General features: G+C 40.4%; 1 protein-coding gene across 4 annotated transcripts in view; it reads right to left on the minus strand.

Annotated features, from left to right (window-relative positions):
* The window catches only part of NFATC3 (nuclear factor of activated T cells 3), an 81710-nt gene extending 65028 nt beyond the window's left edge, over positions 1 to 16682 (minus strand). For 2 of the 4 annotated variants that reach the window (XM_064459346.1, XM_064459344.1), the window contains exon 1: positions 16314 to 16681. In XM_064459346.1, the coding sequence (XP_064315416.1) occupies positions 16314 to 16416 (103 nt within the window). In that variant the 5' untranslated portion in view covers positions 16417 to 16681. Of the gene's footprint in view, positions 1 to 16313 lie in introns of all 4 variants that reach the window. The other 2 variants (XM_064459345.1, XM_064459342.1) reach the window with 1 other exon arrangement.
* Between the last annotated feature and the right edge of the window lie 272 nt (positions 16683 to 16954).

The raw sequence follows: 16954 nt of genomic DNA on the forward strand, positions 1-16954 counted from the left end.
ATCTTCAGTGGTTGAAAATATAATACACACAGAAAATGGGTTTAAAATCTTGAAGGTATCTAAGCTGGAACGCTCAATTCAAACTATCCTTCATAACTACATTCCCTTCATAATTAAACATTTTAATCATAAAATTAAATCTTTTTGACATGACTAGGACTATGATACTTACTGCAAGCCCACTAGTCAGTACTTAGATGCACCAGAATGTCACATACATAATATTTATCTCCTTTAACACTAGAAAGCATCTAATGGTGACTCAAACTTCAATGAAGATTATAAACAACTAAAATCATTCAATCAAAAGAGGCCTAACAAATAATATTATTAAAGATATTATGAAGAATCTTATTCCAAAGATCTTTTTTGGTTGCTTAGAAAACTCTCAAGTGTCCATCCCACAGAACAGCATTTTTCAGGTGCAGTCTCATGAAGTTTGAGCACAAATTGTTCACCATAAAAAAGTTAAAACAAAATATTCTCAGATCTCACTACTTATCCAAAACATAGAAAATATTCCAAAGAAAAACAAGCAATTGAGTGGGATGCAAGTCCAGTTAACAAAATTAGCAACTTTGTCTCACAGAACCGATGCAGATTTTCTTGCCCCACTTCTCAATACTGAATTAACTGCCAGTATGAGACGCTTGTCTGAAAGAAGAGTAGAAAACACAAGCTTTTTTCTTATTTTGTAACTTCTATGCTTACACCCTTGTTTCCTTCCCCTTGTAAAACAGAGCCCTCCCTCAACAATTACAGAAAGTAAGTATGCAGAGACCTCAAGCAGTTCACTATTCTATCATCTCCTAGCAGATGAAGTCAGATATACTTGGACCTTCTCCACTAGACACTGAAACTAGTCTCAAAATTTGTTCACAGTCTTTTCTCTACAACCTGAGTAATTTGTTTTAATGGTGAACTACTTTCAGAGCTTTTGACCCATCACTAACATTTAACGTCACCATTAAAATTATACAGTTTCTAATGCTTTGCATGTGGGTTTGGTTTTTTAAAGTATTTTTTTCAATAGTAGGGGAGTATTATGCAGAAGCACAAACACTTCTGCAACTAAAATGCTCCTGTGTCAAATGTGACAAGGAGACATCATGTTCATACAATTATTTTCCATAAATCCCTACTGGATGACATTAATTGCATCTCTGGGTATTAGCTTTTTTTTTTTTTTTTTTTTTAATGGGTTTTGTCCTGAGTATCAGTAGATTATTAATACTTGTTTTAAAATAAATCTAGTCTCTCCCACAATCAGATAAAACATCCAGACAGGAAGCCATGTATTTTTGGCCTTTCCATGATGAAAAAACTTAGTATGTTAATGAAGTAATTCTATTATCAGTTTCACTAATAGCAATCAGCTTAAAATTAACAAAAACAAAACAAAACAGCATCTCCTCAGAGACAACAAGGAAACATTTTCAAATGGGGAGAAGGCATGCTATTACCAAGGAATGGACTATCTTCCTCAGACTTTTTTTAAAAGAAAAAAAAAAAAAAAGGCCTGAAAGTTCACAGGCAGGAAGCAGCTCTATTAGTAATCTATTAAAGCAAGCATAAAATTACATTTAAGACTAGTAGTAGGTAGCTTTATAAGCACCGTGTGATTTTATATATATTACATAGTCATGTATTACATTTCTAGAATTACATCATTAACTACTATCATGTGTGTTAAGAGCACAAAACATTGGTATAGGTTAATTTCTAAATATGTATACACTAAAAGGATCAAGAAGGACTATTTTGTATAACACACAACTAATTAACACAAGCTCACTACATGGAACACTGTCAAAACTGCATTACCCTATCCTTTCACTAGGATAACAAACATCTTTTAAAACTTTAATCAGGGTCTGTCTTTCTGCTGTTTCCCATCACAAAACACAAAATGCAGACAGTAGGGAGTTAGTGGTTTTCCACATCTCTCGGTGTATTCAGGTGCAAGATCACAGATGTCCTTGTTTCCTAACTCAGTATTAGAAGCGTAGGTCAAGAGAGGAAAAAGGCAATCCTAATAAAAGCAATTATCCAGCTGCTCAAAAAACTTGGAAATAAAACAGTTACAGGTACAGAAATTTTAGAATAATAGTATCAACAACAAAAACATTATAGGAAAACAGTTGGAAGTCTTCAAAACTTCTGTGTGTAACCAATTACTATCATTAATGGCTTTAAGAACAGTAGCAGCATTTGTTTGTGCTAAAACTCTCACCATTGCAAAAAGCCATATTTCCCTTGCAGCAATAATCAAAAAAATCTTGAAATATTTAAGACAATTTGTCCACTTCCAATGTTGCTGGGATTTACAAAAAGCAGATGTACGTTCAAAATTTAAATTTCATGGAGCTGAGGTGGAGAGATGAGACTAGCACAGAATTATCAACACCAGCTGGGAAAAACTGTGGAAGAGATGGAGAAGGCAGGAGAGCACACTCAGGTTTCTTTGGTCCCCCTCCACAACAAACAACTTCTAATGAGTTTGGCACCGTGCTCTCCCATTACCCCTCCCCAGCAGCATATATGCACACACTCAAAAAACAGGAATCTAGAAAGCTAGAGTAAGAACTGTGCATCTAATGAACACCAAATCCCAAAAGCATGCTTAAGACTGTGGAAACAATGTATTTTGGAGTCTAAACCACACAAACCGTTTTCAGACACCATTAATAAACAATTAGATTTATTTTAGTTTGAACATAGAAACCCTCCCCCTTACAGTCACATGCTAAAATCACCTGTTCCTTGCCCATACAAAGAACAACACTACCCACTAAGACCTTTACAGTTCGTGTCATTAGTTCTACTAGATGATTTACCAATAATTATTTTTGTCCTGTTAAAGACTGTAGAGAGAATCCAACCTGGAATAGCCCTCTAAGCAATTCGAAGGAACTAGTAAACACACAAAGATGAAGATAACTTGGGTGAAAAAAATGGGGAAAAAGAAAGGGCAAAAAACCCACAGCTGGCAACCCTTAAGATGGAAAGGAGTGAGAATAGCTGAAAAAAAAAAAAAAAAAATTAACACAGGGCTTAAGAAAGCAGCGGGTGAACAAACTCAGGAAATTCTCACAATAGGCAAGTGCAAGGCAAAAAAGCCCAAGGCAAAAAATGGTGTTATGGAAATCTGGTTACTTAATAGGAGAGCTGTTACATCTAAACAATCCTACTGGGGGAGGAAAGACAGTAAAAGTGAAGTCGGCCAAGTCATGACGTCCTCACTGACCATAAACTATAAGCAAGAAGCATTCAAGAAACAGAAGCTAGGGCAGAACATAAAAACCTACAACAAGCACATGGGGGCAAGATGCTAGACAGGATAGACACAGCAAAATACAAAGCCCAAGAGAAGCAGTGCCATTCACATCAAACGCCTGCCATGACCCTGAAAAGCAGGTGTGTTAAATACTTTTCCTTTACTAAAAAGTCAACTGAGTAAATTGCTAACAAAGTTAACAGCAATGCAGACTAAAGAAAATTGGACTAAATAAAATGTTAAAGTACCGAAGAATTATGGACCAGTAAGTTTAACTTTAGTTTTAGAAGTAGTATTAATAGTTTATTTGTTCCAGTACACATTTAAAGGGAGACAGGAAAACAAAACAAGAACTCAATGTTTGCTAAGCACAAAATCATGCCAAACAGATTTTGTTTTACAGTCAAAGGAGGTCTTCTGGATAGCTAGCATAGAAAGAAACTTGGCTTTGTTTTAATGTATTTAGATTTTTAACATCACCAGGCATGGAGAAGCCACTGAGTCTCTAGAAATTTAGTGAAGCCTTCTCCCCCATGCTGCTGAGATTGGGTTTACTACTGAAGGATCACAAAAGTTAGCAGATGCTCTGTATTCACATAGTGCATATAAGCTATATAAAGCTGCAGACTTCCACTGCAACCTTACATCAGACATCTGTGTCATGATTTATCAATGAGAACCAGGTGGTCTGTTGTTCTGAATGTGCATTTGCTACTGTCTGCAAACAGACTGTTCTACAGAAGCTCCTATTCTGTGTTAAAACAACGCTGGCTCATCCCTCACTAAGCTGCTAACTACACTTCAACATAAGCTGTCGAACTGGAGAATATAGTTAAATAATATCCAGAACAACTGCCCCCAAAGTACATTCTGCTTGCTGTTTGCCCTATCAGACTGCACATTCAGGACTAGTAATGCTTGCCCACCAGTTGTTCACTCCTCAGCGATGTACTGGCACATGCACATGTGCAGCTGTGCAGTGAGCCAGATTTCTCCACAGAAGGAAGGTCAATTACTATCAAATGTCTGAACACACGCCCTGTGCCAAAGATCTCAAAACCACTTTATTATTCTAGGTTTGTAAGCCCATAAACAAACAGGTTCAGACAATAGGAGTTGTTATAAGGCACTAAGAAAGTGCAACACAACCAAAGTCTTACAAAAATGCTACTGCGAAAACAGGATCAGTAATCGAGTCCTTTAAATAGCATGAGGAAAGACTTGAGCATTGCCACAGGCATCATGTGTGTTCTCAGGCAAGTCATATAACCTGTCTCCACTCCCAAACGTTAAAAAGAACAACAGCCTCTTCTGTTTTTCAGTTCTGTCATGACAGTTACCATTATCGCTTTCTGAACATGATGGTATTATAAAGAATGCCACAGAAATACCTGTAAATAAGAACAAAAACCATATGCAGCTCTATTTTTGAATTCCATTATCCTACTGATTTGCAGCAGTTCATATATTTCTTGAGATGAAAGAGAGGTCTTAATCTTCACAAAGGAGCCAAAATACCCAATAGTCATAGTTTTCCTTTTGTGCGCTTAAAAAGACAATCGATCAGAGTTCTTGGTAGTACAATACCACACTAAAGTTTATAACTGGATATTTAACTCCAGTTTTCCACTGCAAGCTGTAAGTTCGACAGAAATGCCTCCTATAAGCTTAACCATCAACTTAAAAAACACATCCCAAAAAAAACCTTATAAACACAGCAATGCATTAGTTTAAGGAGTATAATGGAGTAGTAAGCCACCACACACAGTACTAAAAAAGTACAAACTGTGAAAACAATTAAGGTAGTAAGGTGGAGCAAGGGAAAGATGCACCCTTTCAGACCAGATTTAGCAACACACAAAACAATAGTGCAAGTTTAAGCTTTCAGAAAAGGATGATTTACAACAACTGTCATTTTATGAAGCAGTTCTCCCTCTTCAATGATTTTGTGCTCTGTTTCTTGGTCATATCAGATTACTCAAAAAGGATAAAAATAAGTGTTACTTCTGTCAATCATGTACGCTAGAGGCAGCTCTGCCATGCCCATCAGAATTTCAGTCATTTTGTTGTGTTAAGCAAGAATACTGGAAATGTACAAGAAAAACAATCTTCTCAACAGTGGGAGCTTATCACCGAGTCTTTTCCAAATTCTAGCCTGGATGAGAATTCATTATACTCCATAGAAATGCAGAAGAACAAGGAAGCTGCACTAGTTTAAAAAAGAGAATGCTACAGCATATCAAATATTTATAACTGACATTGAATAAAATAAGCACACACTGGCTCTCAGGGTGTAACTACACATAACGTTTTTTTTCAGAAGCAACTACCCTCACATACACACTCACACACGAAGGGGGAGGGGGAAGTGAGAGGAAAGGTATTTTTAACCCAGATGATCTTGGCAATCAGACTTGCAGTCCACTAATGTAGACACCTGTATATATACAACTGGCAGGATGGCAAGCTTTAGAACATGGAGAGAAACATGCAACCAGGACAGGAACTGCAGGTGTTTTACCTATCAAATAAAAAAGTAGCACGTAACTAAACCCTTAGGCCATAGCCCGGTATGCATTTAAACTAGAATGGCGGTCTCAGTGTACATCCAGCTTCACTATGAAGTAACGGAATTAAGCTCCAAACAGGGAAATAACAGTCATGAAATTTTACTTGGCATGTAAGAAAAACAGACTAACCAAACATGAAAATCAAATGCAACTGCTTAAGCCAGCAGCACATTCCATAAAATGATGTACTTCTGTGGCAGCAAATGGAGTTAACCTCAACTGAGACTTTTTTCCTTTTTAAAAAAAAAAAAAACACACACATTCTCATAATATTTCAGAGCAGATTGCTTTGATATACATTGACAAAAAGTGACATACAAAGCAGGTAAAGAATCCAGCTTGTAACTGTAAGGTTCAGCAAGAATTAGTCATTCTAAGTTCAGTTACAAGAACAGCAAATATCAGCAGGAAGTGCTAGGCAGCATTTATACCTGTGCCTTCTCCAGCTCTCCTGGTATTGCTGGTTGATTATGAAGCATGTATTTAAATGAAAACTTCATAGAGATTGTGATTCAGTATTTAAGGATTATTCATTAATAGTCATAACAGGATAAAAAGTATTTACTTTTTTTCTTTAAAAATCTTAAGTTCTACAGGCTCCCCTTCGCTTCTTTTTTTCTCTATGGGTACGTCACACAAAAGGGCACAGTGTTTTACTGCATAATAGCCTTGTAGACAAAACGGAGGCCATTACCCTCCACTTTGATGAAGCATCACTTGTCATTCAGTGTTAAACAGAAAGTCAGCTTAACAGGACCCAGTAGTTCAGAGATATTAAGAAATAGACTGTGGCCTTTGGGGAGATCCTTAAAATGACACAATACATACATGCAACAGTTACTAACACATACTATTAACAGCCTATTTCTCACTGCTATTGTGAAGATGAAGTACATTATTCTACATAATCAGCTGTTAGAATTTATGAGAGGACTGCAGCCCTGCAACCCCAGAGCAGCTGGTACATCTAGACACAGGAACTGAGAGAAGACTGAGCACATCAAAACTGGTGTGTTGTGCCTAACCCACAGGAAGAAGACTGATTGTAAAGTTAAGTGAGGACATTAGGCAATACTGATTGAAGAGAATAAGGGAACTCTGTGCTGCAGTTGCCAGGCAAAGGTTTGTCTAGATTCTTGGTATCGCAGGCCACTTCATCATCCACAAGCTAACTGTTCCTTTGTGGGGGCAAAACTAACAGACTCCATAAAAGGCTCTCCAGTTATTCAAAGTTCTGGTTTATGCTGTACCTATAAACTGAAATCCTCACCTGACTACCTACATGGATGCCTTTACCACTGATCAGCTTCTAAGACCAACGAGCTTGCTGCTAGCAACCTGCTGCTGTATACAGAAACACCTCCAGGTTTACAGTCTGCTCCAGCCCTGAACTAAGCACTGAGCAGAACCAAAGCTTCCAAGATCAGAATGTGGAAGTAGGGCCATAGCAAACAAAACATGACAGGAGTGTGCAGGAAAATGGGTATTTTAGTTTATAGGAAAGTATGGTGACATAGGCCAGGGTCTTCACAAATATTGGTAGAAAAGGAATGTAATAAGTCAAGGCAAGAAGTTTGAGCAGGGAGAAGTTACACAGCATGAGAATGTGAGACCAATTTGGGTGCATGCCTCTTTCTGTTTATCAAACAGGAGGCTGAAAACTGGTATTGATAGTATCTGAACAAACCAGTTTGGGTATGCTTTACACCTCAACAAAATTACACAGTACTTCTGCAACTGCCCTACAACATGACAGAGAGCAAAACATTCCACAGCAGGTAAGCCTACCATATAGTTACTATTTCAAATCATTAATATTACAGCTTTTCACCACTATATTTTATAACACAGCTTTAATATAGACTTCAGGCGCATGAAACTCAAAAGGCTCTGTACATCAAAGGACTTAAATGAGCCAGAATGATAATCTGAAACTTTCCTGCTTTCCCAGCTGCTCACATCAATGTAGAAACAGAAACACCTTGAATTCACTTTTCTAAGATTGACACAGTCAGTGTAACAGGAATCAAACAGCCACATGAGAAAAGGGAGGCTGAAGCTGAGCACAAATGCCATTTTTTCAGCAGTTGTCAGAATGATCCCCAAAATACAAGGGAGACCACATTACCATACCTCACAACTGTGCCACATGCAAGACCTGAAACTTTGCATCTCTTCAAAGTCCTGGAATAGCTCGTGTTTATTCCAGCAGAAATGGAGGTTTCACCACATACAGTACCAAATCAACCTAACCTCCCACCCCTAGCCAAAAAAAGGTAGGCAATTTGAAAGACAGTCACATTTGCTCTTAAAAGCCTAAATTTGATGAATTACACAGATAATTACAATTTATCAGTGAGATTCTAACCTAATTTAAAGAAGGAATGCAAAATACAAAATGTTGACAGATTTTCTTAGTGGTTCTTCAGATTAAACCACACATTCTCTTGTGGCCTTGCCACTTGAGAACGGTTATCCCAAATGACATCGTTAAAGCCTTTTGTAATCACACAGTTACTCCACCTCCTCATCTCCTTTGTGTTCTTGATTTAGGGAACAGCTACTGGAAAGCACCTAAGATACACACGAGTAGCTATAAATCATTGTAGGCATTATCACAGCCCATTATGCGGCATCAAAAGCAGTGAATTGTTGTCACTAATTATTAATAAATGCACCATGACTGTGCTATCAGCACATCTTTCTGTTTATAGAGTATGCTTTCATTTTGGGTATGATGATACAAAGGGTTACTCTGTACAGCTTCAACTGGAATGTTACAGTTTCTCCCCTGTCCCAACCACAATCAGTCACAATTCCATTCTTTCTCCAGCATAATACAAATGCTGCTTCTCACTGAATTTATGTTTAAGTGGTCTTCCCATCTTTTTCTATTTACCAAAGCCATTTTAAAAAAATTTGAAATCTGGGATTAAAAAACATTTCTCCCAGCATTTTTTCCTAAAAAGCAAATTTAGTAGCCACTGAAACATGAAGACTCTCATTAAGCAGTGAATTCAAAGTGATTTGCCTCCTGCAATCTTGAATAGCGTCATACATAAGAAAATAGAACGATCTCAGTTTGAAAGGACTTAAGAGTAAGTCCAAAGAGGAATATTTACAAGATTTCAAAAACAACCCTCTCCACCAACCTGTTAACAAAAAAAAAAAAACCACAGAAAAATCCAACTCCATCCAGCAATTTTGCTGTATTAAAAATATTTCTCATTTTTAGATGTGATGACTGATCTTCAAAATGCAGTCTGAGAAGCCATTCTTTTAAACAAGCAATTGCTATTAATCTAAATATTAATACGTATAATATGATTCTGCATTTCTGGGAATAATAAATTAGCTGTAAGTACCTGTGAGCACATGTTTCTACCTACAATTGTCTTTTATGCAGCCTCAAATTAAGTTTTTGTTTCTGCTTTAAAAAAAAAAGGCAAAACAAAACCACAACAACAAAAGACACCCCACCAACCCAAACACACACACAAAAAAAAAACCAGAACAAAAATGCAACACAACACAAACACACACTAAACCCAGAGTTCTGTTTTCATTATTTTATTGCTGAACAATCATGGGTCAGATCGCCAGAGTGTTGATTCTTCTCTCCTTCCCCCAGGTACATAAAAATGAGGACTGGGCCTCCCAAAGAAAACTAACAGAAGTATCTTCTATCACACCTACCCTCCTTTGTCTGAAAAGTAACCATAAGAATTCCATGCCACCAAGACATTTAATCAGAAGAGCCATGTAAATGATTAAGTTCAGCTGTTCCCTTAACTCATGAGATGTGCAGGCCACACCACAGTCCAAAAGCCTGCTCATCAACCAGTTCTGCAGTTCTTCAGATTTAAAATCTTCTCTGAATGACTTTGAACAGTTCAACCTTTTTTTCTAATGTCCTATTTTGCCAGTATTTCACAAGAATACTTGCAGATGGTGTACTTAAGGTAGACCAGAACATTGGCTTGTTAAGCTTGCAATTTTACTTCACCCTACTGATCATTTCACTCATCTTAAATTCCACTGTCATTCGAACCCCACATGGCATGCCTGGACAAATGCAAGGACTCAGATGATGTTTTACAGGCTGGGCTTATTGCCAAGTCTGCTTCACATACTTTGCTGGCCCACTAGGGCAGCTTTAGGCAACAACTCCCATATTTACATTATTGCTGTTAACAGCCAAACTGCTGCTTACTATTGACCCAGGCCCAATCTACTCTCATTTCTCACTCATTCACAGCAACATTACTTATTTGGCTACTCTTCAGGTGAGATATGATGAACTGCTTGCAGTTGTACAACACAAAAGAAAAGAGACCACCGTGTTTTAAGCAGAGGGATACTTTGACAAAAGAGCTTATTTCCAATTTTCAGAAATATGCAAGATAAAAGCATTAGCACAAATGCTTTTGTACCCTGCCCATCTCCCACATCCCAACTCTCAGGACTTCATTTGCACCATGCCCATAAGTCATACAGGAGGGAAGGGGACAGAGCATGAAGTGCTACTATGAATTCACACACAAAATAAGCAACATTTTGTCAAACTAGGGATGTTTTTCAAATCCCTGCACTACAGTGACTCACTACATAGTGATTCTCAGTGCACTATGTAGTGATCCAAGAACCATATGCCAAACTATAAATTATAAAATTAGATCAGGTGCGACTACAACTGCTTTGCAACAGCACACAAGACAGTTTGGTATTTTTCCAAATGGTCTCATCCTAGTCAAGCTTTATCCAAATAGACAAGACTTCATTCAGCCTACATATTGTGAAAAAAACACAACATAATCAAACACGTCAGCTTCCCAGGATTACCATCTTAATCTGTTACTCTTAACGGCCAAACAACTCTGACTCCATTGATACCAGATTTGACCTTAATACACATTTTCCTTTGGTTCTTCCTCAGCATCTAAGTTATCTTGAAGTCACCAGGTTCTTGTCACAGACCCTCTATTTTTAGTCAGATGCAGCTGTTTGGTTTTCCCTCCTCCCCTCCAACAGCAGATTATATAACCACAGCCCATGACTGATTTGCATTGTGTCCTGTGTGTCAATCTTTCACATGTACAGATAGCAGCACCCACTAGCCTGTAAAGTAAAATAGTAACTAAATTTCCCGCAAGTGGTGGTTCCTATTGCAATACATTTAATGCTCAATATCTAATAAACAATGTCTAAGGGAGAAAAAAGAAACAGATTCAAGCAACTTGTCCCTTCATTCCTTTCTTGAAGTTGCACCAGTTGATCCTAGTCTTAATCCACATGAGCACTATTTTGTATGGCAAATGTTTACAGACCAGCACAGACAGCTCAATTTATACAGATGGCTCAGTTATACATAATAACCACAGAGTTACCATCTTGTGTATAGACTTTCTCTCCTATCCATTCATATAGGCAACCAAATCTAAACAGAATAAAAAGACTTTAAAAAGGAATAAAACCTCAGATGAACCATATAAGTGTGCAAGGCAGTCTCTTAAAAAGACTTAAGAAGATCATGCCTTGCGACTTTCTCTTACTCAGATAAGGAAAGCAAACTTTGTAGCTGTTCTGGGTCAGAAGTATGTCATCACAAAAATGAATTTCACCAAGAGCAACTCTCAGTCAGCTCACACCTCAAGTTCACAATTATCACCAGCATCCAGCCCTTAATTTTCCACTCAGTCTAATTATGAGACTACTCTCTTTCCTACCACAGCTCGACTTTCTCAGTATTGCTTACCTTAATCACCATCTTAGGGAAAGAACAGAAAGTTCAAGCATGCTGCAAACTTCTGTAAACAGCTTGGGCTCTTTTCTCCTCTCTACCAACAATCCCTGACAACAATACCTGCCATAAATACACACTTAGGAAGTGAAGAAGAATACTTTACATATTAATGAATAAGGCAAAGCTATAAAGACTAGCATTGTGGTACTGTTTCAGGACAAATAATGGGTTTTAAGAGTTTTACTACCTATCTAAATTAAATTACATATACATAGTGCCAGTTTTTGCTACAGAGAACTCTGCCTAGCTACCGAGGAAACACCCAGCACCCATCATCCCTTCAAAGCACTTAACACAGGGGCAGGAGGTAACTGCTGAGCAGCTCAAGGAGCTCAGATGCTCATAGAGAAAGAAGGTCAGACACAAACCTTCAGAAGAAAAGATCAGGTATTACCTTTGACAAAAGGTGTGTTTCAGTCTTGATATTCAGTCACAGACTCAAACCAATAAGCTATTAGCTCTAAGCTAGAGGAAAAAAAAATTAAAATGCAAAGGAGAACAAGTGTGTAGAAGACTTCAAATAAACTAAGATCCACATCCAGATACACTGTCCTTACCCAGAGCAAGGCTCCAGCTTGCAAAGATGTTTTGAATTGTCGCTACATTCGTCACAGAACTAGGATATTTTTCATACTTTTCATACCATACTTTTCAGGAGAAAAGTAAGAGGAATTGTGAGATTCATCTGTAACAAGATTACTAAATAGTATTACTTAACCAATTATTAAGTCACAGGAAACATGGAGAGCCTCTTTTCAGCTTGTTTCAGTTTCCAAGAAAATAAAACAGATACTATGAACCTGAAGTCCAAGGAGGGTACTTTTATCAGTACTCTTAAAGCACTCATATTTTGGGAAAACAAATAAAGAAGATCAACCACAGATAATTACTTATACTGGAAGATAATATGAATTTGTCCTCTTCTCCTTTTTAACCCAAGAACAAGAGATGGGTGTTAGGGTGAAATTCCACGTTTTCCTCTGTTTTACTGGGCAACAAAACCTTAGCCCATCTTTCGCTCTTAGAAGACTTCATCAGATATAACAGGAACGTTTTAGACAGGATTCTAAACAGAAATATCAATAACTCATCTGTCAGAATTTCCTAAGTAATTAAATAAGTAATTTTCTGGATATTTAAGTTTGCAGCCTCTAATTTTAAGTCAGACCCCATTTCACATACCAACGAGAAATCCTTCTGAATGTTAGAGAACCTTACAAGATCCTGAATTCCCAGCTTAGTACTCCATTCCACAAATTCTTTAAAGGCCTTCACCTTGTAAAAACTCCTTCTTTAAAATAGAAGATGAATGCTTAAAATAAAAATTCAGCTAAAGAAACAATCATGGCAACTTGTATTTGTTCCCTTTTTGCACAGTTTGGCATTTAAACAGCACACTGCATCCTCAACAGAGTTTTTAACAGTAGTGTGAAGATTTTAATGCCGCTTATTTTCTTAACGCTGAATAAATTCTAGGCAACCTTCCCAAAATTATACTGAATAGTATTGCAAAACTGGGGGGGTGACAGGGATAGGGGCATAATTGGAAAAGTATTCAAGTGAAATTCGGAGTGCTCTATAGCATTACCTTTGGGCACTGGAGGCCTGAATTATTTTATCAGAAAAAGACAAAGCTCATTAGTACCTACAACTATACCACCTGTTTTGAGCACTGAATACTACAAAATCAAAGTGATAATTTCTTTTGGACAAGGACACTAAACTTAGCAGAGAAAAAGAGAGCAAGATTTTGCAGACGGTGTTTAGGACCTAACTTCCACTTAAAAGCAGCTGAAGAGCTCTGGACTACTCTTATTTAGCAACCATCTGAGCAAATTTCCACTTCAGTTCACAAGCTGTATGAAATGGGCTATCCCTTTCATTTCAAGTGAAGTATGCTGCAAAGACTGCAGTGTTAGTCTACAGACTTTCAAGCATCTTTAAACCATCTTTCTGCAGCAGGAACTACAATTTTCAGATCAAGCACACATCACTACTGCAGAACATTAGTCTTAATTCCTGCCACTTAGCACAACACTAAGTATGTAAGTTGTACTACCGTGCAAAAACCTGAAATTGTTCTGTACAGCTACTCAGAATCCTGTTTGGTTTAATTTCTCTTACTGTCCTTTTAATGTCATAAAAAGGACAAGCTAATGCCTGGAACTAGCATTTTCTTAGTAGTTTGGAAATCAAAAGTATATTAAATGAAATGAAATAATAGTTTCCATTTTCTTTCTTTTGGTTAAAAATACACTTGAAGATAAGATATATAAGTATATATGCACATATATGAAAGAAAAAAATCCTCACAACACTACAGTAGTCTCAGCATAAAAGAAAGCATTAATGTAGACTTACACGTTATTTACACAAGAACTTAGTACTAGACACTTCTTTCACAAGGATGCCAATCCCAAACATACAGCATGAAGCATTAGAAGATGTTTTCAAGTGTTCTCCATGATCAGGGAAGACTTTGGAATTTTAATATTATTTATTTCAAATCAACCAACTGTCCCTGTGACCTATGTGTGTTATTATTAGCACACATTAGAAGAAAAATACCCTTATGCTTTCTTTGCTGCACAACAGACAACATCACCGAAGCAATGATATGGGACCATGGAATACATGCTTTGGGGAGATCTAAGAACTTTTGTTCATCTAATTAATATACTTGGAAGACGGGGAAGGGAAAAATATAACATTTCCAATATGGATCCTCTCTTATACGAAACCTAGTTCTTCGTATGTAAAATACATGGGCAAAATTAACAGCTAAACTCTGGCAATCCTTTTAAGAGAATACTGGAAGGCAGAGACCTATTCTAACCCTTTCCCCTGAAAGTCACATCTGTGCACAGCAGGCAAAATCATCTCCAGGATTTCACAAAACAGTGAAATTACTGAATTATGGGTGTAGATGCAGGATTTCTTACTGAAACCTACAGCAAACAAATCAGTTCATGGTCCGAATATCACATTTTCAAATTTGCCTTAAAAATAGTTTTAACTTATCAAGCATAGAAAATTCTATATTCAGAGTAATATCTGAACCGCTCATTAACAAATGTTACCAAAATACAAGCATTATAAAAGTGATTATAGAAGTATTTCCCGTCTTCTGAGCAGGTCATTTTCTCATTCTCATCTGTCATTGATAGAGGAGCATAGTTCAGACTACTAGTTTTATGTGAAAAGAATAGTAATCGGGGTGCCATAATTATTTTTGGTTTAAGATGTTAACATTCCCCATTGTTTTCATATAGTACCATAACGCTTTTCATATGTTGTCTTCATATGGTACCGTAATCATACGGTACCATTTTCATATGGTACTATAATTTATTTGGCTAGCAGAACACAGACCCTCTTCCCAAAAGCACCATCTGCTATTCCACCAAGTTGGAAAATAAGCAAAGAAAATCTCCCCTTATCTGAAGCAATCTGTAAACTAAATCTCAGCATCAAGAAAGTTAGAGATTTTGTAAGAAATTAATCCCAAGCGTTGACGCTAGATTATATGCAGACTATATCAAACAATCTTTCTTCTAATCAACCTATGCAGACAACCAAGCCAGAGAACAAAACAACATGGCTGCATCATTTAGCCTGGACACAGTCATGTTTCAGAGCTATTTTATCACCTAACCAGCTAGACTAAGACGCTGCATTACCAATTAATACTTATTTCAAGTAGGTCAGGGAAAAAAAAGGCACGCAGCCACCGATCTCTGGTACGGCTGCATACTGCACAGCTGGCTCTTACTGATGCCGCACATCATGATTTACAGGGAATACTTTATTTTCTGAGGTTTAATGAAATACGAGAGGTTTTTAAACGGCGTCTTCAGGCTCGAAAACCACAAAACGGACTAAAACGCAAGCACTCTGGGACGCGCGTAGAGAACCGTCCGTGCGGACCCGAACGCCCACGGCACCGCCACCCGCAGTGTTTTGCCCACCCACACGTATATACGCGCACGTACAAAAAGCCTGTGAGAACAGACTGGAGTAACTACGATGCTTCACACGCGGGGAAGAGTTCAGCTGAAACTTTTCACAACAGGAGCCCCACACAAGCCCGAGGGCCGGCCCCACGAAGGTTTTGTTGCTCGCTGGCTGCCCTGCGCCCGGTTTCAGGGCCCGTTGTGCGCCCCCGGGACCCCCGCCCGCCCCGAGCTCGGCGCCGGCAGCCCGGAGAGGGCGGGGGGGGGGGCCGGGCCCAGCGGACCCCTCCCGGCCCCTGCCCAGCCAGCCCCTCCCCCCCCGCCCCGAGCCGCCGCGCCCCGGCCGAGGCTCCTCCCGCTCGACGCGGCTGCTCGGGTTTCTTTTCCCAGAGAAAGTTGTAACGGCGGCGGTAAGGGGCCCGGCGAGCCCCGGCCTGGCCCCGCTGGCAGCATCGTCCTCCCTCAGCCCCCGGGGCGCCTCCGCCTCCCGCGGGGAGGGAAGGAGAGAGGGAGGGGAACGGCGCCGTGAGGCGGCGGCAGGCTGAGCAAGGAGGGACGGCGAGGCGCCCCGCCACTCCCCACCGGACTCCCGCCTCCCGCGGCGGCGGGGCAGGCGGCAGCCCCCCCTCCCCGTCTTCGCCTTGCTAGGAGGAAAACAGGAAGCCGCCGCCCCCCCCCACCCCCCCCGGCCCGGCGGCGGAGGAGCGCACCTGCAGGCCCCAGCGGCGGCCCGGGGCCGGGCTGCCCGTCCTCCCCGAAGATCAGCCTGAAATCGAACTCGTCGGTGGTGGCGCCGCAGTTTGCCGTAGTCATGGGTTTGGCGGGCGAGGCGATGCGAGAATCTGTCGCCCTGCCGGGCCGGGCCGGGCCGGGCCGCGCCACTCCTCCTCCTCCTCCTCCCCGCCACCGCCCCTCAGGGCCGCCGCATAACACCGGATGGCGCCGCGGCCGGGGGGGGGGGGAGGAGGGAGGGAGGGAGGGAGGAAGGGGAGCGCGCGGGGAGGCGACGGCGCGAGAAGCGGCTGCGGCCCCAGCGCGAGCTCCTGTGCCCGGGCGTCTTCTGTCACTCAGGAGGGGAGGGCGCCCGCTACGGGCCGCGGCTGGCCACGCCCCCGCGCCGTGCCCCCGGGCGGCCACGCCCCTGCCACGCCCCCGCCGGCCTTTCCCACAGTTGGTCTCGTTTACGCCGTGACGTCGGCGGCACCGACAGCGCCTCGTGACCTGCAACGGTGCCGCTTGAGGGAGGCCTCGCGGCAGGTCACGTGGGGCGGGGGAGGTGCCTACCGCGTCGCGCCGCGAGGTCCCCCGGGGGTTGTAGTTGGTTGTCGGGCTGGGAGCGGACGTCCAATCG

This window comes from Phalacrocorax carbo, chromosome 8 (assembly GCF_963921805.1).
Source record: "Phalacrocorax carbo chromosome 8, bPhaCar2.1, whole genome shotgun sequence".
Lineage (NCBI taxonomy): Eukaryota > Metazoa > Chordata > Aves > Suliformes > Phalacrocoracidae > Phalacrocorax > Phalacrocorax carbo.